Source organism: Corapipo altera, unplaced genomic scaffold (genome assembly GCF_003945725.1).
Source record: "Corapipo altera isolate COAL_440 unplaced genomic scaffold, ASM394572v1 2, whole genome shotgun sequence".
In the NCBI taxonomy this organism is placed as follows: Eukaryota; Metazoa; Chordata; class Aves; order Passeriformes; family Pipridae; genus Corapipo; species Corapipo altera.
The window spans coordinates 1,820,898-1,848,171 of NW_020884890.1; the positions used below are offsets into that span (position 1 = coordinate 1,820,898).

The 27,274-nt window shown below is 36.4% G+C and overlaps 1 protein-coding gene across 2 annotated transcripts in view; it reads left to right on the forward strand.

Annotated features, from left to right (window-relative positions):
- The window catches only part of PRIM2 (DNA primase subunit 2), a 100,620-nt gene that overhangs the window by 67,995 nt on the left and 5,351 nt on the right, over positions 1-27,274 (forward strand). For both annotated transcript variants that reach the window (XM_027645057.1, XM_027645056.1), the window contains exons 10-12: positions 18,143-18,269; positions 19,100-19,182; positions 27,167-27,235. In XM_027645057.1, the coding sequence (XP_027500858.1) occupies positions 18,143-18,269; positions 19,100-19,182; positions 27,167-27,235 (279 nt within the window). The remainder of the gene's footprint in view (positions 1-18,142; positions 18,270-19,099; positions 19,183-27,166; positions 27,236-27,274) is intronic.

Here is a 27,274-nt window from a genome sequence, read left to right on the forward strand (position 1 = left end):
ATTTGGAGGGGAGAAGAGATCTGATCCATTGTAAATACTATATGTCATGGTAGAGATAGTTGTGATCGTGTGTATAATGAGTTATAGTATTTATTTGTACAGTCATTGTAATATATTCCCTTTCCCCCACTCTGAGTCTGGTTGTGTTTTGTCTGGAAAAACCCATCTCACATTAGGTTGAGATGTGGGAGGGGGGATGGAGCTAGGGAATTGGATTTTTGGGGCTATCTCAAACCATGACACCTTTGTATTTTCGGACTCTTTTCTCAGAGGTGGCGGTGCTCAGGCTAGTGGAGCATCTCATTCTTTCTGACTCAGATTTCCAAATCAGCTTACTGCAGTTTCATATGGCTTGTTGTTTTCTATAGCAGTTGATCACAAATGGCAAGAAGCAGGTAGTTTTCTAGTTGTCAGAGGTATGCCTCTTCATCCCTTCCCACTAGTGAAAGTCCTCATGACAAGCCATTTTGCTGGAAGAAGAAAGAGAAAAGTTTACACAGATTAAACCTTGATCAGAGTCTCTTATTGGTAAAGAAACAAACCCTTGATAATTAAACTTTTGAACTTCAGTCGATTAATATTTTCTAGATGTTTTTTCCACGCATGATGATCTTGTATGAAACTGAGGACAGACAATGTGATGGCCATATACTGCATCAATATGCAAAGGAATAAGTCTCCTACTCTCTTAAGTGATGAAACTTTGGGATGAAGATACGTCTCAGTGAGATAGTTCCAGTGACTTGATTTTCCTGGCTCTTCGATTTCTTTTCCAGATCATCTTAGGGGTTTCTTGAGTCTGAAGTTAAGTGAGACTTTACCTTGATTGCAAACAGCTGGTGATGAATGTTTCTGCCAAGGCCAGCCAGAAATTCCATGAGGGTAAGGCTGGACTTGAGATCTCATGAGATCCTTTCCAGCCTGAATTACCCTGTGATTCTGCAGACAGGTCTGAATTCAGGTGGAAGTACATTTTTGTGAGAACTAGCCACTAGAGGGAGACAAGATTGTAAGGAATAAACAAATGTAATTTATAGATATACATTAGAAGTGCTTATGCTCTAATGCTTTGTCAGTCTATACAATTATATTATTAAAAAACCCTGTGTATTTAAATGAAAATAGAAATAAACACTTGATAATCTGCCATGTCAGTGCTTTTAAGCATGTACAACTATCCCCAATTTATCCCAATCTGTCCCCAACTATTCCAGTTTATAATGCATGGATAATGCATGGTTCTTTAAAATAACCTCCACCTCCTCAAATCCCTAGGAATATTTTATTTATCAATCAGTTGGTTATGTTTGGTTTTGGTATTTTACTTTCTCATTTGTTTGAGATTTGGGGGCTGATTTGCTGTTAGATTTTTAATTTTTACTTGCCCCCTTTATATTGGGTATTGCTGCCTGCTATTTTGGGAACATCTTTTGATTCATAAATCAGAAAAGGATCTTTATTTTGTCACATTTTTAATTATAATTGAATGTAATTTGCTACTTTTATTCTTGAATTATTTAAACTTTACAAATCTGAAGCATGTTGAACAGCAAGCCTCCATATTTAATATCTAAGAGATAAAAGTTTAAATATAATTGAAATCCCTCTATGTGGATTAAAATCTCATTTTTTAAAAATTATACATCAGTCATGTAAATAGGTAGCCAGGCTTGAATTCTCCTGAGATAAATAAAGGCTACTACAGAACCTGAAAAAAAAGTTTTTTCTCTTCTGTGATATATAAAAAAAAATGTTTAATAAATATGCAACATGTGTTAGCTGTAAAATCTCCTGAATTCTCTAGAAGTGGAGTAGTGTGTCATGGTAACGAGGCATTAATATCGTAAAGAACATCGTTCTTGCTTTCATCAGTTATCAGGGGTCTAGATATTCAATTTCTTGGTTAAATTGTATTTTTGTGTTAAACTTATCATAAAATGAAAAATATTTTTTTTCCTTCCACAAGTGACTGTAAAAATTAGTTTCAGTAGAACCACTTACTATCTGTATTTGTCTTTGATAATTTGGAATTTATGATTTCATACTCTAGTTGTAGTGAGATAGGAGAAGAGGATTTTAAAGATTTTGAGTGAATAATTTTTAGTATTTATTGGTAAAATTACATTCCACTTGTAACATTATTATATGTTGAATTCTTTAGCTGAAGGAAAATAAGCTTCAATTGCCATTAAAATTGGGTTATTTTTGGCATAATATCTCACAGTATGTGTGTTAATTCTAAACAAGATTGTTGCAATCATATATTATCATTTTTATTTAAAGTTGTGTTTTATAGGTGGGAACTTGTCCTTTGTGTGCTGTGCACATCCATTTGTGCTTGCTAGCATTCTACTCCCTTCTCTTTTAGAGGGTTTCAGAATTTTGAAAGCTTATCTGAGTACTGCTAGCATATTACTGACACACTGGTCTGCGTGACTTGGTTTCTGTCAGTTTGTTTTGTATACCTATTGACCAAAGCAGTACGAAGGAGATCTGTCATGGATTCTGGAAGCGAGAGGACTGAGAAAGCACACTCACAGCAGTTGCATTTGATTGTATTCCAAGAAGTAGAATGCTGAGGGACCTGGCTTAGTGGTGGATTTGGCAGTGTTAGGTTTATGATTGGACTCAATCTTAGAGGTCTTTTCTATCCTAAATGATTCTGTTGTCATACTTGAATAACTTCTTGCAGAGTACTGTTAAATTCTGCTAAGTCATAGGAAGGAACTGGGATAAGATTCCTCACAGACTGTATCAAATGTATATATGATTAGCAGTGACTGTAAAGATATAACCCTGGCCCTTGGCTACGGGGAGGTCCTTATTAGCGTTGTCAGTGTTACTTCTATTTAGTCATGTGGACACAACCACTCTGCAAAGACTGCAGAAAATTAGCTCATGTAATCAGAGCTAGAGATAACTGTGTGCTTCCTGTTTAATTAAACATTGTGAGATCAAATCAAAATAGTTTAAAGTTTGCATCAGATATTGATTTTTATTAGGACTTAGATACAAATAATAGTATGAAATTGCTGTCATTAAAATAACATGCCATCTTGTATTTATAGATGTTGATGCCTTGATAGGATTAATGATAAAAGTTTTATGAAGCAGTTGATACGATTCTGCTTTCCTGACAGATAAAAAATTCTGACTTTGCTGCAAAGGGATTTACCAGCAACATCTACATTGTTCACAATCTTCACACAAATATATGCAAGTTTGTAGGTGTTGCTGTTCTGGTCTCTTTAATAAACTAAAAATATAGACTTGTTCTGTGGCTGTTTCTCTCATAGTTTATTTTACTTTTATTTCCAGATTAGACAAGTAAATTAAGCACATCATAGCTGTGGCTGACATATAGGAAGTCAGATGATGAGAAATCAGATGTGAATATAAGATTAGGTATTCTTTGTGATGCTTGGTGGAAGTGTCCTACCACTTACTTCAGGAAAATAAGATGAAAGTAATACATTTTTTCCCCATTCTTGCCCATAAGCTATGTACATAGTCATCACTGAAAAGGTACTGTTAACTTATAACTTTATGTAAACATAAATATATAAACAAACACACAGTCTCTCACCCCCCACCTCCCAGTGGTAGATGCTGTTTCAGTTCCTTTTGTCGGGTGAATAATCTGCAACTTCATTTGGTACTGTTTTCTTTCAGTGTGCATTAGAATTTTGTTTTGACTGCCACATCTGCAGTTCTGAGCTCTATGAGGAATAAAAACAAACCAAACACTTCTTCACCCCTTACTTGTAAGGATTTATTTTACTTTAAACAATACTGCCTGACCTTTGAAACCCAAGGTTTATCAGTAGAGTTAAGGATGCTAAAATGGAAATGTCTTTGGGCCATAATTACATTTTAATTATGCTCTGTAGCTAATGTGGATGCATATTAAGCTCAGTCATATTTCTGTGTATTTCCCTCTGAAACTTTCTTTTCTCAAATTACAAATCAGCATATCAGTGTATCTTACAGCTATCTAAGCTTATTGAATATTGATAAAAATCCATTTCAGTGTCATTTTATATTTTAATTTTTTGTTACAGGAACTTTGTTTTTTAAAAAACCTTATAATTAAAAAAGCGTTAGTTTTTGCATAATAGATTCAAAATCTTAAAGCAGTATTTCTTAAAAGAAATGGACTTGCTATAAAACTATTATTTTTCTCCTTATTTTTGTTTCATGGGTGTTATTCTAATAGACCACAACTGATGATGACAGACTAGAAAACATAATATAATAGTAGACTATGATATACATGAAGGTTATTGTGTGGGCACATAAATAGGAATCACAATAATAAGTGCTATGGTGAAAATGTGTGCTCTTTCACTCTAAACACGTGATTGTGCTTTTCAATTTTCTCAATTATTCTAGTTAAAACTGGAATTCTCCAGTCTTTGTTGTGAAGCCAAAGTTATGGTGGTGTTTTCCCATGATTATTCACTTTAAAGTACTTTCATTTGTTCAGCTTTTTTTTTAACCTGTTAAAAATGTGTCTGCCTTTACTTTTGATTTTCAGTTTTCATCATATGACTTACATTAAAAGGGAAAATTTTGGACAGTCTTGCAGCCTGTGGCATGTCTTAAGGACAGAGAAGAGCTCTAGCTACATAATTGCTTTTCCAGGACATCAATTACAGTGCTGGCATAATTTTAGTGATGTTTTTAACTGTACTAGCTACCGTAAAAAGAAATAGGATCAGTTTTTGTAGTTGTTACATATTAGGCACCAAAATCTATGTTTAGTAAGCTAATGTATGAGCTGATTAGTGATAAGGTTCTTGCACTGAAAAGAGTGAAAGCAATAATTATCTTTCCTGTACTAAAACTAATTTAGATCAGGATCTGCTCTCTTATGACTTGTTTTATTCCCAGCAACACTGCTGTAGATATTGCATGCTGTAGTATCTTTTTAGAATTGTGTGTATAAAAACAGATGTTGAAGCCAGACCTTGAATTTTGTGAGATTCCTTTTGTAGTCTTGAACTGCTGTCAGTCTTGCACTTTATTATAGGTGTAGAAAGATTGTGTACTTGTTAGAAGAGGTTTCTCTTTTATTGGCACTCACAGCAGCAGTGAGAAAGTCATTCCATGACATTTTAAGAAAAGTAATGGATGGATTGATTAACCTATCTGGTTGATAAATTTCTGCTTTGAGGGATTGTGAAGTATCTGAATGTCACTAAATATAGAACCTTTAGCTGGTTCTTTTGAACATCTTCTTAACCATACAGCTCTCTCTCTTGCCATCTGCTGAAAAATACCTGTGATATGTTGCCACACACACCACCCGTTATTGTATTTAAGCTCTTTGGCTATTTACCCCAAGTAAGACTGGGGATAACTGGCTTTGAGATGCAAGTCTTTTGATCTGTATCACCTGAATGGCAAGCTGAATTGCATAGCAGATCTCTTCCAGTTGAGTTCCTCTGCTTTTTGAACAGAAAAGTTTGAGTTGAGAATAGTTTCTCAATCTTGAAATAATTGTTTGTAAGAATATTTTTAAATTATTTTATTAAGCATTCAGATAAACTGACTTCCAAAGCAAATCCCAGAATCCTGTATACTTTGCCTTCTTGTTTGATAATGTCTGTGTAATTGTTGTAATATCATATAACTGTCATATTCCATCTGTCTATATTCAGCCAGTAAATTATGACTGTATTTCATATTCAGTCATCCAGAAAAGCAGCATGTTGTATCAAATGTGCACTCTGCTGATATACCACAGTAGGCACAATGTAAATAAAAATGTACTTTTACTTTCAGAATTAATTTAACATTCTGCCACGTCTTTAAAATCTGCTGAATCTCATGAATAAAGACAAAACAGCTCATAGATTATTTGTTCTATGCACAATTGTGTTTAAAAAATTTAGTATATTGATGTAGGAAAGTGAAATTACCATGATAGGGCTTAAGTATTTCAACATGATAGAGGTTCTTGAAAGAAGTTTATGTTCTGATTTTGTATCAAATGTACAATGCTATTTAGCTGTGACACTGAATTCTTTATAATGCGGTGTGCTCTGAGCTTTTACTGCTTCCTGTATCTCTCTTTAAGTCCACTCAGAAAGGAGAAAAACACAAAGTCCCTCAAATATCATTTGTTTGTTTGTTTTCTTTTTCTTTTCTTTTGGTTCCCTGCTGCACATGAGGGAGCAGAAGCATGTGGTCTTTATGGCAAATTTTGCGTTTAAATGCCAGGTTATTTTCTTTTTCTGATTCATCTACTTTAAGGAGTTGGGTTTGGAGCATGAGAACTGGGGCAATACTAGTTAAACTCTAAGTAAATTTTTTTTAAAAAAGCAATTACAGTAGTTGGACTCCTTCTTGTACTTTGTTACCAGAATTATTTCCCTGGTTTTAGAACTTTACAGCAGGCACTATAAAATTAGTTATGTGTTACTTCTGAGGCAGTACTTCTGCCAGTGAACCAGACCTTCTTTATTCTTCTGTTCCCATTCTCCCTGCAGTCAAGTAATCTTTTAGTCAAGTAATCTTTTAATGATGAATTAACAAAAGTTTTAAAAAAAAAAGGTAGGAAAATAGTCTTGTGTATTTCTAAAACAAGCTTTCTTCTGCCGAACGCAGAAAGGCTTTTGTCATAATTGCAGTCTAGAGTTCAAATATGTCTTGATTATAGTGCATTTTGCATAAGATAGAATATAAAATGTTCCTTATATGTAAACAGTTCTCTTTATTATGACAGCAAGGGCTCCTATCTACTTTTCTTCACTTTTATTTTCCTTGATCATTATCTTAAAATGTAATTTTGTCTTTTATTGGGCTGTTAATAAAGAAAAAATCTGTTTTTACAGCAGAGTTTTTACAGGGAGAATCCCAACGATCTTGAGCCAAACTATGCTGTTTGGAGAGCTCCAACATCTAGCATCATCACACAGAGGCTAATATCTCTCTATGTTCATAGGGGTTGACAAACATCAATTATCCATGTGTGGTTTTGTGTTTTAATGCCTTTTGTCATTCTTTTATTACTGCATCAAAAAAGTTAAGTCTACATGTTTCTAGAGTACACTTAAGGAATACTTATCAGCCTGAGGAAATATATTAATTACTCAACCTCCTTCTAGTTTTATTTTAAGAATTATTTGATCTTTTTTTCCAATGATCAATTTATCTAGAAAATAAATTAATTTGTTTTAATCTGGACTTATACTGAGGAGTTGCTGATATCTTGAAACATTTTATGAATGGAGACTTAATGTCCTTCTGTTCTGTCACTGATCCTTGTCCAAGAAGTTTAACCATATTTCAGTAAAAGGCAAGGTTTTTTCCCACAGTTGTATCACATTTTGACAACTTTGTCACTTTGATTGGTTGAAGGGATATTCTCCAATCCAAGTCACTGGATCTCTTTGAGTGATGCTGCTGGTTTTGGAAATCTGAGGCTTAGGGTAAAATTGAATCTCTTGGACTTTACAGTATCCTATTACAGATTAGATTGGGTCAGTCATAGATTTCTAATGAAGAGGACTGCTTGGTGGTTATAACCTGAGGGTAACAGCTGTTTACCACTCAATCTCATGGTTAATGAAAAAGGCATGCCTTTGTTGTTTTGACTCACCTTGCCTTTTGTGTGCCTTTTGTCATGTAATGCTGAACTTGGCTTCAGATGTCATTCAGATCAGTGTATAGATTGGGAAATAAGAGTCTGTAAAGGATTCCTGATAACATCAGAACACGACAAGGATGCTTGCAAGGGGATGCAGTAAAAAATTAATTAAGTTATCCAATAATATATAATCAGTCAAAATTGACAGCTTGCTAAGATGAGCTCTTTGTGCAAGGTACATGATTGTAAAAGGGAAGAACACTTCTGTGGTTTAAGTAGTCCAAAAGGTGTTCAAAATTTTTCAGTCTCTGCTTCAAAGATTGCATATTTAGGGACTGCTATGTAATTCAATAGTTTGTAAAATATAAACAATTCTGTGAGCACATGAAGTCTTCCACTGTGTCTGGACATGGTTGCTCTTTGGAAACGATGCATAGACAGAGAACTTCAACTGTTATGGTGGGCTTGCTCAGATCCTTTGACTCTCTGCCAGGTGTACTGAGTAGAACTGAAATACTGGATTATGAGCCAGTCTTGCTTGGATTAATTCCAGTATCCTGTAGAGGTCTTTGTATTTGGGAACATCCTAGCAAAGGTGAATTGCAGCTCTTGCCAGGAGCAGCACTCTTCAAGAGCAGGCCAATATGCACTGTTCACTTGGGCTCATTTCTGGTGCTGTGCTTTGAAACATCTGTTGTTTTAATGCCAAGAGTCCTGTTAAAAATGTGGCAAGTCCTTCTAATTGAGATTGTCTGGAATGACCAAAACAATTTTTCCTCAGACCTTCTCTCATTTGTGAGTTTTTCTTCTGCTGTCCCAACAACCTGGGAAGTCCTCATGTCCTGCTAAATTTTCAAATTGTAGTATAGGTACTTAGATAGCTTTGATTTCTGGTATGCTCTTTCTCCTTCCTTATGAGGAAAACTACTGTCCCTAGAATGAAGGAGCCTGCTGTGCCAGACTATTGAGTTAAACGATAACAATTGGACATGGTAACATGTTGGACTATTTTTCAAGAAGCACATATCCTAAGTATCTCAGGTACGAGCTGGAACCAAAAGTAGGGGCTTTACTCTAAATCTCTTCCAAAATCCATTCCAGATTTGGCCTGTTGCAGACGTATCTGGTCTGATAAAGGCTGTCTTCTCATCCATATCCTCGAAGATGTTGTGATGGACTAGTGAGAATAATAAACCCTCTGTCAGCGTGCAGCCTGAACCTCACGTCCCAGTCCTGCGTTTTATTGCTGGTTAGTCTTATAATCAGAGTCTAACTGGATGCGTTTCAGGATTCTTCACAAAGTGACATGTCTCCACGCTGACATCCATTTTCTTTCCTGTTCTTTCCCCATATGTTTAGGTTTTTATTGTACATGTTAGTCTGGGTTACAGTATATGCTACAGCATATAGCCATAGTATCATGAGCTACATGAGTCTGTAAATACGTTACATGTTCACTGTGCTCAAATAAAACTACAGAACATTATATGGGAGCATTCTTGTTTCGAGTATTGATACAGCTCGAATAAGCAGTAGGAAATCAGTTTTTAGACTTTGCAGGGGTCCCTTGACTGTCTTCATGCATCTTCTCTGGAAACTTCTGATACATGCTGCTGTGGTATACATATAAGGAAGGATTTCTCCAAGTTTTAATACAGACTTACTGAATTTCTTTTCTTGAATTTTTCCTTGGTATACATATTCTTAACATTTGGATTATAAGCTGCCGTTATGATCAATAGAGATCTAGCCTATACAGTCAATAGTGTTGTGGTCTGGAATAATTTATTTAATGAGCCCCTAGCTGCCTATGTTAGGGCAAATGGAATTGCTCCCCAGACTCCTCTGATTGCATTGACCTCCACTGACAATAATGGGAGACATCTGGATGTAGATGTCTGGAGCTGAATCTTATTCCTGTAGATGCAAACAATTAGTTACTCTTCTACTTCTGTTTCCCTTTCTTAGATATTTTTTGTTGTACTGCATGCCAAATTTCTGTCTACTCTGCAATCCGTTAACGCTCTTACACCTCTCTTGGTGATAATGCTTTCTGTGTTCTCCTTTGCCATTGACTGTTTTGGGGACTCTTATTCTCTATCTGCCACTTCTGATAACATGAATAGCCCGTTTACTTTCCCCCTTACCTTCTGCTGAAAGATAAACTTTCAAATTACATCTGTTAACTTCTTTGAATATTGAAATGTGAGAAAAACCGATTGAAAAACATCAGCAGAAAAATCTGAACGGCATTGGTCTACATGGAATACCAGGAGAGTGGAGGGTTTTTTTTTATTTAACTGAATGAGATTCCTTGCTTTAGAACTTGTTTATTAGATTCTTTTTTTTTTCATCTCGTCAAACTATCTAAACAAGTTTGTTAGGGAGTAAATACTTAGTAAAGAATTCAAGATTGTTCTCTGATATTAAACATTAATAGTTCCTTGAAACTGTATAGGTGGTCTGCAGAAATCTGTTGAAAGTAAAACATGTTTACAGTAGTCAGGTTTCAGTATTCATTTGTTATTTGAAGGAAAGTGCCAATATATTTTTATAGATACTTAGGAAAAGCACAATATCTCTTATGGTGCTGTCAAATATTGCCATCTTTATTCAAGTGTGTCAATTCTTGTTGAAAATTAAATTTAATATTGTGTTCTATTTAAAAACAAAGCAGCAGAAGTTCCCCCTGCCAGTTCAGTGTTAATTACCATCTAATACATTTATTTTCTTACCTAAGGATATGGTTATGAAAGGCAGGTCCTGCTTGACTCAGCCAGATCTTCTTCTATGACAAAGTGACTCAGAGGATGAGGGAAAAGCTGTGGATGTTGTCTACGTAGTATTTAGTAAAGCCTTTGACACCATTTCCCCCAGCATTTTCCTGGAGAAACTCAGACTCATGGCTTGGGTGGGGACACTGTGTACTGGTTTAAAGGTAAATCGGCAGGGGAAATGAACTCAACTCAAAGGAGAACTTATAAGTCAGAATAACAATTTAATAAAATAATACACTAAATACGATTATACAGACAAACAGTTGGTTTTAACCCACAAAACGCAAATGTATAACCCAGCACCCTGGGGCATGAACAGAGTGGTGTTCTTTTGGCCCCCTGAGTCCAAAGTAAAAGGAGAGGGAAAAAACCTGTTGGTGAGAGATCTGTTGCAGTCTGGTCAAGAGTGGTGATTGCAGTCCAGTCGAGAGTGGTGGTTTGCAGTCTCCCTTGGGATCCCGCAAGTGGTTAAAAAAGTCCCAAGACTCCAAGATTATATATATACTCCAGTTCAGGCAGGAATGCCCAGTACCTCCCTCAGGGCGGGGAATTCCACAAAAGAGTGTGAGGACAGAAACACCCTCCTATCTCGCAGGCCTCTTAACACCCAGTTTATAGCCTGAGGAATCAGGCTGCTCTGGGCAGATGGTGTAAATGGTCTATTGATAACAGTTTCTGGGAAATGGCATGGAAGGCTATAGAATACACAGTTTTGGGTTACACCCATCCAGTGATGAACTGGGCCCAGCTGTTCTAACTAGGACACACTGCTGGGTAAAAAACTGACTGGATGGCTGAGCCCAGAGAGTGGTGGTGAATGAGTTACATCCAACTGGAAGCTAGTCACAAGCGTTCCCCAAGGCTCTTCATGAGGGGAAGAGGAGGGGCGGACAGTGATCTCTTCTCTGTGGTGACCAGTGACAGGACCCGAGGGAACAGCCTGAAGTTGTGTCAGGGGAGGTTTATGTTGGATATTAGAAAAAGATTTTTCACCCAGAGGGTGGTTGGGCACTGGGACAGGCTCCCCAGAGAAGTGGTCACGGCACCAAGACTGACAGAGTTCAAGAGATGTTTGGAAATTGTGTACCTAAATTGTACTTAGGTAAGTTATATTAAGAAAAGCTTAAACTGCTGTAAATAAAACCCCACAGTGTCGTATTTTTGCTAGTTCATCAGCCACACAGCTTACACTCGTGTGTAGTATACAACGTGTCTGACTGATCAAAAATTTTCTGATTTCCTTGGGGTAGATGAAGCCATCTCCAGGGCAAAGTGGTTCTTGCCTCATGAGGTTTAGAAATACTGAAATTGGAGGGGAAGAAGTTTTTTGTACTTACTGTGAATTGGTCTGTGCTGACTGCCACACAGCTTACTAGTTTTCCGGCTCAAATTTAGCTCCTGACTCAGATCTGTACCGTTAAGGTAGAAATTGTGCTATGGATGGATAACTTAGGGTAAATTTTTGTTGTTGGTAGATAGAGAAGCATTTATTTTTGCTCCTAAATGACAACTGTGCTTGATGTTCTCAAGTTGAGGTTATTTTAAGAATGAACTTAAAAAAAAATTACTTGGATGAAGATATGCCAGCTAAGCAGTGTCAACGTAATGATTTGAGTGACTACTTGGGAAATGAATGAAAAAGTGAACCAATTATTTCAGAAGATATGCAACTATGTGTGATAATTTTATGAATTTGACGCTGTTATCTATGGAGGCCTGACAGTTTTAGACAGGAAATTATCCAATGACTGTTCAAAAAAAAGAGGTGTTAAACCATTTCTTTGAATTTTGCAGAGTTGGAACTAATCTGGTGGTCAACCAAGAAGCTAGGCAAAATTAATGCAGTCATTTTGCTCAGTTGTTAGACTTCAAATAAATAAATATCCCAGTACTGTAAGGAAAAGATGCATAAAAACTTATATGAGTATACAAAAGTAATTTTAACTGAAAGTTTCATGGAAGTGTGAACCTAAGCGTGCAGGGCTTGAAAGACATGTCAACAAATTATTTTTCATCCTCATATGCATGCTGAATATCAGAATTTACGGAGCACCTAGTTCTATTTCCAGATACAAATCTGCAGATATGACAAGTGATATAAGGAAGGTAACTGTCAGTGATGACATGATGCTTATTGTTTAGTGGCTGGAGTGCCTTGGGAATGTTGTTTCTTGTTGTTCTCCTTTGGAAGTGTATTCATTTATATCAAACTGATAATTCCGAGGCACACATGACCCATCCTTCACTACTTTGTTTGATGAAAACTTTTCTTCAAAGGAGAATGTACACCTGGCAAATGGTCCATCTGATGTACATCCTCATTCCATATCTCAAGATCTTGTATGCGTTTATGTGAAAATAGCATTTCCTTAAGTTCCTATCTGGAACATGGTAACCTGGTATTAGGCTATACCAATTGCAAATTTATAGCTTATACATATATACACATATTGTCCTTGGTTTGGCCAGGACATGGTTAATTTTTTACAGTAGCCAGGAGGGGGATGTGGCTAAGGCCCAGATGTTGTTTGATACCACCTCATGGCGTTGCAAGGAGTGGGAATAAGGAACTCTTGCTCCCGAGAAGAAGGATGTGGTTTCAGGCTGGGAGAAAGCACGGTGGGGAGGAGCCAGTTGGTATTTGTTGTGAGTGTATGCTATCTGGCTGACATGGAATTCATTTCCTTATAGCAGCCCTCACAGTGCTGTGCTTTGCATTGGTGTCTAGAAGGGTGTTGATAACATACCAGTGTTTTGGTACTGCTGAACAGAGCACCCACAGCATCAGCACTGTCTCTTGACATTCCTCCCCCTGCACACCCCATTGAAAGGAGGGAAGACGGAGGGACGGGCAAGATCCTGAGAGGGGACACAAGGAGACCAAATGACCCAAAATAAGCAAAGGGATATTCCATACCATACGACCTCAGCTCAGATATGAAAAGAGGACGAAGCGGGGGAGGCATTCATTGTTTACAATGTTTGCCTTCTGGAACAACTACTCCATGTGCAGAAGCCCTGCTTCCCAGGAAAATAACCAAACACTGCTTGCTAATGGGAAGTAGAGAATAAACCTTGTTATTTTCCTCTTCACTTGGGCACATGCAAATTTTCTCTTTTGCTTTAGTAAAGTGCTTATTCCAATCTACAAGTCGTTTTACATCTTATTCTCTCCCCCCGTCGAGTTGGGAAGGGAAGTGATAGAGTGGCTTGGTGGGCACCTGGCGTCCAACCAAGGTCAACCCACCACAGCAGGTTTTCTGTGTAAATCATTTCTTTATCTTGCACTTTATGTTATTAGTATTGGTGTGTTACTGTTTGCTTTCGTATCTCATTGCTGTCAATTGTTCTTATCTCACCCTGTGACTTTCACCTTTTGTGCCTCCAATTCTCAACTCCATTCTGCCAGAGTGGGAAGAGGGAGGGTAAAGGGGGAGCAAGCAGCAGTGTGGTTTGGAGTCTCTTTGGGAGAACTGAATTGGGGAGTACCATTCCTAAACCATGACACACACATATGCACACACACACACATATATGTATATATATGTCTCCCTTTTTATTTATGCTTAGTTTATGATTTGTATATATTCTAGTGAAGGCTACCTAATACAGTATGTGTGTCTTAACTAATATTTATTAGGCAAGTGAATCTGCTTTACTCTGATACTCCTGTGAATATACCACATAACAGCAAAATGAAAGTTCCTTTCTACAGTACACTTATCAATACCCAGTGAACTGTCCCACAAGCCTCCTTCATTCTGACTTTGGACTATTGGTTTTGTCCTACTAATCAGTGCTAGGAGCTTAGTTTCTTATAGGGGTAAGAAGCCTCAGTGCCATCAGGATACACAGTATCATTGGTACATTCAGTACCGTACAGGGGACACCTCAGTTCATTACAGCAAATACTGGTGCATAAAACCTCAAAACTACCCACTTGTCTGATCTGAAGTGCACTGCTGATGACATCACATTCATCCTACAGCCATACCTGAAGGAAAAAGAAGTCCTTGAAAAACGCTGTCTTCAGTGATCAGGTTAAACCTTGGAGAATTGACTTGCAGTCTTTTAAAACAAAAGTTCACACTGCTGCTAATGCCTAGGCTTGCACATTCCAAGATGTGACAATTTTTGATAGGGCTGTCTTTGCCTCAGCTTCCTGGCTTCAGTGTGAACCTGTTCACTGCTTAAACGAGACATATTTCTTGATCACTTTCTCCCTCGCCAAAGCTGTGGCCCATCCACCCAGCACATAAATTATAAATGCATTGCAGATTTTGGAAAGCTCAGAGAGCTACATAGAGGCGAAATAACTGAGGTAGTTGAGATGTGGCTATAGAGTTAAAAAGTTGCAGAGAATCCTTGCTGTCAAGTGTGACCAGCAGTAGGTGATCTAGTACATGTAGATACTCAATAGTGTAATGATGTTGCTTTAATATTACTGTTTTATTGTAACTTTGGCAGTAAGTTTCCACTGATGTTTAGCACAGACTGTGGTGGGATGTATAGGCATACGTGTTTTTTCTATGAAAATAGAATAATTTTTCGGTTTGTATTGTTTTCTTTTGTCTTAGTGGAAACTGTCACACAGAGTACTAGGGAAATGTACATGCTTCTGCAGCGTTATTATTATTGAGCAAGTTCATATGAGGCTTCAATAAGAACCTGATTTTTCTTATAAAAATCACAAAAAAATTTTTGGGATTTTTCAAATCACTTAATTTGAGTTTGACCTTTTACAGGTTTTTGCTATAATGCCCTTATAGTAGATTACAGTTAGAATAGACAGTAATAGTTTTATAGGGTCTTAAGCTGTTTTTCCAAAATAGTTCAAAACCAAACAATTTATAAGCAGTTAGAATGACCCTGCAAACACCTACATGCATGAAATGTGCTGTGCATAATTTATTAATTTTGTTTAAGGAGTTTCAATGGAACCATTTTGGTTTGGGGTGCTAGAGTAAGTAGGAAGGGACAGATCCCTTGGCCTTCTTATTTCTGCATATTTCTAATTTTACCTTGGTGCTTTTGCTAGCAAAAGGTGTTGCTCCTCCCTTTTTCTTTTTTTTTGTTTATGCACATCCTAGAGTGATAGTATTAGGAAAGAATGAGGCTGATCATTGAGTTAATTCCCCAGAGAGGTCTGTTCCAAAGGATGTGTTTTCTGTAATGAAATGCCACAATTCATGGTTTGTTCCCACTGAGGATGACCACACAGCCTGTCAGATACTGGCCCTGCTAAAGTCCTGTTTACTTGATCAATGATAAGAAGAGTTGAACTACAAGGATGAGAGAGCTCTTAGTGAAGCAACTAAATGCCTGTGCCAACTTGCACTGTGTAGCTGTGTCATTCTCTGCCATCTGCCACTGCAAAAACTCTTGAGCACCAAACAGGATTACAAGAAAGCAAGGAGAAAATATCCAACCTGTCCCAAGGCTGTGTTGTGTTATTGTGTAGCTGTTGTTTCTATTTACCGCAAGAGCTGCTTCTCACCATAAAGTAATGAGTTAGGTAGTAAAAGTAATTTCTGTGGGCATTAAGGCAAGTGATGTGAAAAGTACAGCTCAAGCTTTTAGTACACAGAACTGTTAAAGAGGGGTGTTAATTTTCTGGGAAACTAAGCACTACATCCTGAAGCATTCAGGATTTGCTTTTCCCTTGAAAAAAAATAATTTAGTCTAATTTAATTGCTTGCTCAAATATCCTTTGTTAAGCAAATGAAATGTGTTTTCATTCATCTTTTGTAAAGGAGGAAAGATTCCACAGCTTCTGGGTAGAGTACAGATTCCATATTCAGTTTACCAGATTCACGCAGGGGTTAGAAATTAAAATACATATGTCTTTCTGTTTGATATTTGCTGGTTTTCAGCAGGACTTGGCCCTGCTGCTGCCCCGTGAAGGGGAGGGGAACTCTTTCTCCCAGGCCTTTTGAGTATATTTACACACCTAGAGCAGATCCTCATTCAGTTGTGCTCTTCCTTCTAGTGAAGAGATGGTAAGCCCAGCTCTGTTGCTATCAAAAGTAGTGTTCATTTACTATTCAATCACGCAGTTCTTTCATCTTCTGAGCAAAAAGGTTGACTAAATAGGAATGCTGGATTTTACCTGTGGCTATGCTGGAAGACTAAATGCTGTTTTCTCTCTTTCTTTTCTTCCCCTTCCTGCTTTTTAAAAAAATCTTTTAAAGTAGAGTAAAGTCACTTTGTCAAATGCACAGTGAGGACTAATAAGTCAATGTTTGTTCAGAGCTTTGGATGTCTTAAAACTTATTTGGGATGAGTGCTGAATATTAGCCATCTTTATGCATTGGCTTGATTATAACCAGCATCTCGATGGAGAAGTTTTTTTTTTTTACCATTTAAATCAGGTGCAATTTAGGATTTTATTCTCACTGTTTGTGTATATTTTTATATACATTTATCATGTACTTGCATATTAAGTTACAGATTTTCGAGTATCTATATTTTTAAAAAATTGGAGTGTTTTATATGAAGAAAAATACACTTATACACTTATATTTCTGTTTTATTTTCGATGTATTTTAGCTAGTCAAGGTATTTCATAGGTATTTGAATATTCTGAATTACTATTTGGACATCATCAGGCCAAAACAGGGAACTTCTTTTATCTGTAGAAATGAGAGTATCCTTGCAGTAGTATTGTTACCAGTTGCATGCCTGAATGATTTTGCTCAGTATATTGCATTGTCTTCTATTAGTAAAATACCAGAGTCAGAGTAAAAAATTAATTTGAAGTGGTTATTGAGAAGAAAACTTAAATTCTTGTGGGAATTGTCTAGATTCAGGTGCAGAATTTTACTTAAGGTTAATGCTAACATTTGGAATTGAGCAAGAGAAGAGTTCTTTTATATATTGTCAAGGGTTTTTTTGAGGCGAAGAGAGGCTGAGCATGTGCGATTCTAAATATGATGCTTCATTATTTTATCATATTTGTGGTTTTTTAGGACTAGAAATATGGTATTCAAACAAATGTTCCTTGATGTCTTAATGCAACTTAATGGAATCTGTATGTTAAGTAATCTGAGTCTACCACAGGTTTTATATCACCTATTGCCATATAAAAAATAACATGAACTCGTGTAATTGAATGTTCTGCACAAGACTTATCTAAAATGATATATTGGTAGCTCTGTGTTCAGCTGTTAAGATAAATATTTGATTACATCTGTATTACTTTAGATGATTTCATTTTGTAGGAGGAGATGGTAGTCTATTGGTAGACAAAAGAGAAAATCTTTTTCATACCAGCAAACAATGCTCCATTTTAGAATCTGATGAATTGAACTTCAGTGCTGAAGCAAAATATTGGTGAAGCATTATACTTTGGGAGAACAAGAATATGAACCTGAGTAAAGAAATCTGTATGTCTGGGGTTTTTTTCCTGATAAAGCAATCAATTTATGGACATTTGTGAAAGATTTTAAATTACCATGTTTTCTCCATTTACTGACACAGTGGGCTTCAAAATTTATATTATCTTATCTTTAAAGCCATTACAGCATCAGCTGAAAAGACTTTAAATCAATGCAGTTACACCCTTCTCTTGCCATGTGTCTGTAAAACACGTATATGTTCATATGCAAGTTTGTGTAATATAAAAAACAAAGCTAACAGCAAGCAACTAGATTTGTATTTTTCCTAGTTTGAGTATGTTTGGAAAATTTATTTTGTTATTTCATATTTTTATTTGCAGATCAGATAGAATTACTGGCACAATATGTAAATTTATTCTTCTATTTTTATTTAGTTTGACAAAGGATATGCTTACAGCATTCGCCACAGCTATGGGAAAGAAGGAAAGAGAACTGATTATACCCCATACAGCTGCATGAAGATTATCATGTCCAATCCACCAAGTCAAGGGGATTATCATGGTGAGTTCCTTAAGGAAAAATCCCAAATGTTTGCAAACAGCAGAATCCCTTGGCTGCTAAAGAGAAGTTACTCCATCCTGTAGTCTCTTAAATTAAGTATTTAATTTCTAGACCCTAGTTGTTTTGAACTGTTCTCATTAGATCAGACTTGATAACTTCTCTTTTTATAAATGTTGTGTCATGCAGTTCTAGGAGACTTTAAATGTACAGATGCTTTAAGAAATGACCAATTGGAGGTGTTCTGAGATATGAATTCAACTGTACAGGAATTCTGAAGTTTGCTAGGGTACTTTAAAGCCTCTTACTTCTGTGTGACTAAACATGGAAAACCACCACTGGCTTCACTGGTGTTATGCTGGTACTAAGTCATTCATTCAGCTGTGTCTCAAAACTAATTCTGGAACAAAAAAATTCCACTGTTATTTAGGTGGTGGAACTGTATAAGGTATTTATAAAGAGGTATTTTTACTGTGCTTTAAATTACTTGTATATTCCTGGTTTTTTCCCATTATTAAATGTACCAGTGATATCATTGTTAGTAAGGAACTAACTTAAACTCTTTTCTTGTCAGTGAATGAGAATTGTGGCCTGTTTATGGTGGGATATTTTATGTAACTCTTGAGCCTGTGGTACCCTGATAACTCTGCAGTAGAGTAATTATTTAGAGAAAAGAAAAAAAACCGAAGCAGTTGTACACATGGGTAATTAACTTTCCTATTAATAAGCTGTTAGGCAATTAGGAACAGCTTAGCTGGTCTCTTGAGTGCCTTACTGCACTAACTCCTGAGTAAACAGCCTTGTTTGTGAGCTTGCTTGTTTTTTACTGTCAGGGTGCCCATTCCGACACAGTGATCCTGAGCTACTGAAGCAAAAGCTGCAGTCGTACAAGATCCCTCCCAGTGGAATAACTCAGGTAAGGCGTATTTTGCTTGACACTTTAATTAATAAGGCACTGATTTTCAATTTTACTTTCTATTTATGTAGGAATGCTATATGCAATTTGTCAGTGTGTATTGTGAAATATTTCTTCTTATGAAAGGTTTAAACCAGAATCTTGGCTTTCTGGCTGCAGTGCTCCTGCTGATGTGATGATTATTGTCACCAGCTTTTATTGTTTAATATTATGAGTTGGTTTATTACTATGGTGGATACAATGTAGAATTTTGTTCTACTGCAGTGTGATTAAAAAAGAAGTTTAAATTAATACGGCAGTGTTTTAGAGAATTTATTTTTACTCTTGCAGTGACTTGTGGATGACTACTCTGTAGTCAGTAGACATATGTAATTGTTTTTTATAATAAACTTCTAAACCCCATACATTCTTAATCATCCATTGTGCTAACTTCCCTTAAATAACAAAAGCACATGAAATGCCTAGTGAAATTATATAGAGATTTTTATCAGCTTTTAAACACGTAACATTAAATTAGAAACCTACCTTGTATAGCAAGGACAATGTAGAAATTGGAACTTTGAGGTGTGTACTGAAGAACTGACTCCCATTCCTTGCTCTAGCAGGAGCTTAAGGCAATGAAAGTTTGCCATCATTTTCACTGGAGGAAGACATATGGGTTAGATTTAAGCTGAGACAAAACAGTTGTGTATATTAACTGCCTGAAACTTGCTTTAGGTCCATAGGAAAAACCTGCTTTAAGTTGTTGTCTTGAGTTCATGTGGAGTGTCACCATTGCTTGTCAGGCATCCAAAGACTGTCGAACTAGATAGAAAAGAATGTGAAAGTTCCACTTAAAGCAGTCTGCCTTGGAAGGAATAATTAAGATGCAAATAAAAAGAGAATGGTTTTAAAGAGTTTAGTGTTCACTCCAATTCTTGAAATACCCAAATACCCAGACTTTTTCCTAGTCATGGTTTTTCTTTTTTTTTTTCGTATTTTCTCCTGGTTCATATGAATAAGCCTCCATCTGTCTGACATGAGATATACTCTCCTTTGGCTTTTTTCCTTTTTATATGCATCAAAAATTGATACCGGTCTGAGATTTTTATCCTGCTAATCATTGGAAAGATTGGTGAGGATTTACTGGTTTAACAGCCTTCTGTATGTGTGGGTAGGATTTAGTAGAGGTTATTTCTTCAGTGAATTTGCACAGTAAGGCAGTATCTTTTTACTTAACATAGTTCCTTATTTGATGTGAATTGTGTTTTTATTTTTGTGTGTCTGTATTTTTTTTCCTTTGTAAAGCAGAATTGGAATTCACTAGGACTCCTAAATTGTCTTAAGAAAAGTGACTAAGAAAAACCATTTCCGTCAACGTCTTCTTTGCCTGGAAATAGGCACTGTCCTGTCCATGAATTTTGTGGTGCCTGTTTAAGTGCAGTCAGAGTACAGGGCTCTGCAGTGTCCACTCCTAGTGTTAAAACAAAACAAATCCAGAACAATACACCCTTCACACAAAGCCAAATAATAATAATAAAAAAAAAAGTTGGCTGTGCCTGAGTTTTCAGAAATTAATCTTTTACATCAGTCTTTGAGATATTCAGTAAGAGAAGAGGAAGAAAATTAGTTCACATCTGTCTCCAGGTTTTCGTTATTGCTGCCACTTGTTGTTGCTCTGTTTGCATGGTCCAATAATGTTTGCATGATTAATAACAATTAAAGATTCTTCAGTCCAAACCGTAGCTTTTAAGAGTCTTTTCCGATGCTGATGATAGTTAATGATTATCAGAAGTGTTATTTTTCCTTTAGCTCAGTGAATTAGGGGTTGGATGGTTTACCACTCTCAAAGCCTCTGGTGTAGTTGCTTTTCCAGTATGTGAGTCTTTAGATTGACATTCACCCAAACCATGCATACCTTTTTACTCTCTTAGACCTCCTGTTAACTCCAGATCCAATGAGAGCTCCCTTACAGCCTGGTAGATTGCTATTTTTAATGAATCATTCAGAGCTTGACCTTTCAGCTATGTATTTTAATAAATGGTATGTCTTTTCTGTGGCTCAGGGCCTCTTACACTCTGTAACAAAATTCTATGAATGATGCATAATTTTTCAAACATTTATTTTGGATTTAGCTGTGTAGTTATGAATTGGTTTCCCACTGGAATTTTCATCTTCTGGTTTAGAGTACTCACATGTCTTCTGCTGAAGCCCATGAACAAGTCACTTTCTCGTCTTGGTTTCTCACTTGGCTATTATGTGAGCCAGAATGTGGGCCCTTATGGCTGTGATTTTACCCAAGATGGTTAGTTTTGTAGTGCTGTTGTTCTCAGTCATCCGTTTCAAGGGCTGTCCATACTCTTGGCATACACTCTTTCCTTTAAGGTTCAGAAGAATTTCTGAGTCTTCCCATACAGATAAAGCATTGGCGGGTGGAAACAAACCCCATCCTCAAAGGGCTTTTCACACAGGACTAGGTGTGAAAAAGGAATCCTGGACCTTGGGATGATGGTGCAGAGCAAATACAACCAGACCTCACGTGCCTTCAGTAATCAGTCGGAGCATTAGACGGCTTTCATTGCAGCTATTTTGTAGTACTGTCAGTACTGAAAAAAGTGATCAAAACATTTGAATATGTGAATGTTCTTGCAGTGAATTGTCTAGATTCAACCTGTAGTCCATATTTTCTGAGGCTTTATCTTGTTTAAGATTCTGTCTGCTGAAGTCATCTTCTGGAAGTAATACAGGAGATAACTTCCAGGTCTTCTCTAGTTATTATGTAGCCTAAAGCAGAAAGAATTAATCCTGATGTTTATTCCAAGAACTGAATTATTTAATTTGCATTCATTTCACATTTTCCTTAGGCTAGGCTATTTCTTTATTTGTGATTGTAGCTTTTTCTGTTTCTTTTAAAAATACTTCATAGAGAAAGAATATGGTTAGCTGAGCATCAAATGTGTGAGTGTACAACATTTGAATTTATAGTGTATTTTGGATCATATTTCATTTCTGTCTTTTATATAGTGCTAATTAGGTAAAATCTTTATGAAATCAGGTTTGACAATAGCTAATCAATTTGAAGACTATAGATGAAAATATAGTTAAGATATTATGTCTTTACATATGGGAGTTTGAACAATTGCATGTAGTGATAGGACAGTGAACGATGGCTTCAAACTGAAAGGGAGTTGGTTTAGAACAGATATTAGGAAGAATCTCACATAGGAAGATAGAAATTATAGGGTTTGAACTAGAGTTATTTCAAAATATTATATTATTGGTTTCAGAAAGTTTTCTTGGAGAAATCACCCATTTCCCAATTTGCATCTATCACAACAGGAAAAGCAAAAGGTAGCTAAAATATGTGGTTTTACAATCAGGAAAAATAGAGGTTCTAGACTCATTCTTTTTGCTTTTCTATTAGGAGGAAAAGCATTTCTTGAGGGAAAAATGCTTATGTAAATGAACAGTAGATAACTTCAGAAGATGGCATGTTCTTTCTAGGAGAAGTGTTCTCTTAATTTAAAAAGGGGTTTTTTTCCATGGGCCACAGTGGCTCATCTGGTCCAACCTTCCTGCTCAAGCAAGGGCATCCCACAGCACATGGCACAGGATTGTGTCCAGATGGTTCTCGAATATCTCCAGTGAGGGAGACTCCACAATCTCTCTGGGCAGTCTGTTCCAGTGTGTGGTCAACTGTGCAGTAAAGAAGTTCTTTCTTGTCTTCAGGTGGAACTTTCTGTGCATCAGTTTCTGCCTGTTGCCTCTAGTCCTTGGTAATACCGAGAAGAGCCTTGGCACCCTCCCTTCAGATACTTATAGTCATTGTTAAGGTTCCTAATAATAAGAAACTGTAAGAATACAGAAGACTTCTCGAGTATGTGCACAGATTTATTATACATGGAACACAATTGAAAGTATAGAAGGTACATGGTTGAACTAGAAAATGTACTTTTTAAAGTTTGGATTTTATATTCTGACCACCAAAAGGATGTAATAAAAATGTAGTCAGGTGCTACTGAGACTGTTTATTATTGAATCACAGTATGGTTGAGGTTGAAAGGTGTGTCTGGAGGTTATCTGAGAAAATTGTGCTATACATGCATACATTATAAACATGAAACCTTCAAAATCAATTTAAAATATACAGGGAATACCTGAAATCAGTAGAAAGGACAGATGACTGTACTGACCAGGAGAAAAAAGGCACTGGGGAGTTCTGGGGCCAGATTTAGTGTTGAGATGGTCACAGAGTGGCCTGAAAGAGAAGAGTAGAATGTGTTCAGATAACCTCCAGCAGTTGCACCCAATCATATCTTCAGTCATCTTTGAAATAAAAAGAATGATAGAATCTTTAGGTTGGAGAAGACCTTTAAGATTGAGTTCATCACCCAACACTGTCAAGTCCACCACTAAACCATGTCCCCAAGTGCCACATCTACACATCTTTTAAATACCTCCAGAGAAGGTTAGAAATGAGTCATACATTACTGAATCTATAGTAGAAAGATTTTCATGTTAAAAATATAAGTTAATTCTGCAATTTAAAAAAAAACAACAAACCCAAACTTATTTTGAGTAAGTGAAAATAATGATGGATAATTACAGAGCCCCAACTACCCTGCTATGAAACATCTTAGCTTTGAGTCCTGAGAATCTATAAAAGCAGGTGACTGCATACAGCTGCCAAACATCATCTTACCCTCATTAGTAGTCAGTAGAGCAACATCAGAAAAGCAAGTTGCAGATGGCAGTGAAGGAAAAGGCGCATAAGGACTAACAGAGTCCTTGAGTATGTACCTTTACTTGCAAAATAAAGCAATGCAGTGTGAATATCTTAATATATGTAGAGCCAAAAGATTCCTGCTGTGAATTAAGCTTTGAGTGGAGGTCTGTTATTGGGTAACACTAGTGAAAAACAGCTCTAAGCTTGCTTTCATTATGTACACAAATGTACAAAAGATAATACTTATTATGAATTATAATTCTGTTTTATTTTAATAGAGAATTTATAGTTTCTCTCACACAGATGACTCCTTTCCATCTGACCTCCATTCTATTGCAGTTTTTAACTTTTTTTTTCCTCTCTTAGCAACTTGATCCCTGATTAAAGCAAGTTAATCTACTAACTGTTTTTCTTTGAATATGTTTGATGTGCCCCTTATTCCTCAGTCCTTTCATATACATGGAAAGTGGACCTGGTCCCCCTGATGTGGCTGGTTTAAACTTACATGTGTACTAAATATTAGGCTTATCATTGATGCCTTGTGGCTGCCTCTCAGAAGGATTATGAACTAAATTATAACTGCTTTTTTATTTTTTTTCTGAACGAGCCACAAACGTTGGTCTGACTTTTCTACCCAACCACAGCTTTTCGTCAGCATTTAGGTTTGTCATCTCTACTTGTCAAATTTGACTGAAACTGGCCAACTGTTTCAATCTGGGGAGGTGATGTGATGGAGAGGGTAAAGGAACAGAAGTAAAATGATGACCAGTGCAATCACGTACATTGATGAATTTAACAAACTGGATGAAAGTTTCTGGACTGTTCTGGTGGGCATCTATTCTATGGAGCACTCTATCCATGTCAGGAAGAGAAGTGGCATGAAGATCTAGTTATGAAACTTCGCTGGAGAATGCTGATATGGGTTCTTCTCACAGCTGTTTTCCAAGATACGTCTTCATAGTAGTACAGCAGAAACATCTGTGTGGATTTTCAAGGGAGCGGGACAGTAGTTCCTTGGCGAAACAAAAGTGTAGCTGGGAAATAAAGATTGACCTGCTGCAAAATAACATTAAAGGCCAGCTCTGATAACGTGACCATTATAGCTTTCATATGTCAGTGGCATCAATTCAATGAAGTCCTTGTCTCCACCTTAAAGGCAGGTCAAGATTTTGACAAGAATGGGCTTGGTTTCAGAATAGTTTGCTCAGAACTGGAATTTATTTTTAAGTGCCCCTTTATTGTGTTATCATTTTTGCTGTGTCAGTGATCCCTCTTCTGATATCTGTCACTTGAGTTACCATTTTTCCACTGAACTGTCAGGGAAGACAACAGCAGCTTGGTCTCTCATCCTCTGAGCTCTTGTGAATTAATAATAATTAAAATAATAAAATAATAATTAAAAGCTAGCTTTGGTGATCCTTGTCTTTTGTGCTTCTCAGGGTAGTTGAACAGTGGCATCACTGATACAAAAAGCAGCTATAACTGTGGTCTGCAATTCAGAAGTTAAACAAACTGTAGATTGTTTCCTAGTCTTTAACTGATAAGCTTGTTCAAAAAGTTCATTGCAGTTATAAGAGAACCTTGATGCTTTCTGTCTTTTGGGGTTTATAGCAAGAATTTGTCCATACCTAACTTTATGTTTTCTCACTTAAGATCACTGAGACTTCAAATGTATTTACACCTAAATTTAGAAAACTTCATATTTATATAATTTTATTAGGTGTAATCTTGACTAAATGAAGAAAAATTTTGAGAAAACCTAAAGTGTTTATAAACTAGATTAAATTAGTTGACTTATTTCAAATGGGAAATTCAGGTTAGAAGAGTCTGAATACTACAGAACATCGTGAATGTTTCTTTCAACTGACCAGCAGACAAACAGGTCTTCTGATAATTACTCTAAATTGTGTGAAAAAATACTTTTAAAGAAAGTACATACATACAACATAATTAGCATTTTCTTTAAAATAGAGGTAGCTCGTTTGCATAGCATAGCATAATGTAAGGAACAAACAGGAAAACATAAGGCAATATAAAAGTGAATAGATGAGTTTTCTCCAATCCTTAACTACTAATTTTTTCAGTCAATTTCAAGGAGAGAGAAGATTAAAAAAAGAAATAAATGTATCTACCCAGATAGTACCAGATTTCAGACTTCATTGCCTAGTTGGCCTTGGCCTCTTTTACAGAAGGTGTAACAGTAGGTGGTGAGAGGGATAGAAATGTAATCAGTTCGGCTATTACATAGAAATAATGTGGCTAAGTACTTTCCTGGCACTGTGTTGCAGTTTTTATCCATTCAGCAAATGTGATTTATTTATACATCTGTCAATAAATACAAGGCAGCATCTGATAATGAGTACAGCAGGGATTTAAGCTGTATATTGCTGTGTTTGACACAAAGGTCAACCTTGGGAAAGGGCTTGAAATTAACATTTCTTGAAAACTATTTTTCCTTCCACTGAGACTATCTCTTAATTCCAGCAATTTTCTCTGTTTGATAAGCAGAGAGAGCATACATTTTGATTATATAAAGGAGGGAGGAGGTGATGAAACTTTAAAATATTTCAACCAGCATTGCATTCTGGTGATAAGAATGGGACTTTATGCAGCACAGAAGAGATTACCTGAAGTAGAATTGGAAAGTAAATTGTATTTACAAAAGATGGCATGATTTTCCTAATAGGTGTTCAAAACAGCCTATTCACTCACATATTCTGCTGAGCTTGACTAGAAATAGCTTCATTTTAAAAAGGACAAATCTGATTGAAGGTAAAAGCATTCCTCTCTCACAGATACTTGTCTAAAGGATTTGCATTAAATTTTCTTGATGGGAGCACAGTATTTTACTGTGCATCTCCATGAACTGGTAATGTGGAAAATAAGAATACAAGTCATGTCCTTGATTGCTTCATGCTTCAACCACTTGAATTACTAGATTTATGTCTACAGTTTTGGAAGTGATGTTGCAATATGATACTTTGACAATAACTGTCACAATTATATTACTAAAATATGGATTCAACTTATTGTTGAAGTTAAGAGTATTGAAATTACATTTTAAGGACCAGGCATACCTTCCTTTGGTTTTATCTTGTTTTTAGTGTAGCCAGGGAATTTTTAAATGTTGTCAGTTATTAGTAGAATACACAGATGTCATGTGCTGCAAGTGTCCATGGGCTGTTGTACAAGGCTGTTGTGGAATACCTTGTTGTGGAAGATCAACAAGATGTATGTGTACTACTTCTGAATCCGTCACATTTTTCTCCCTCTCTGTAGATCCTGGAGTTGGTGAAGGGCATGCATTACCAACTGGCCTGTCAGAAGTACTTTGAGTTGACACATGAGGTAAGTAGCTACTGATTTTTGTTTCAGCTATTATCAGTG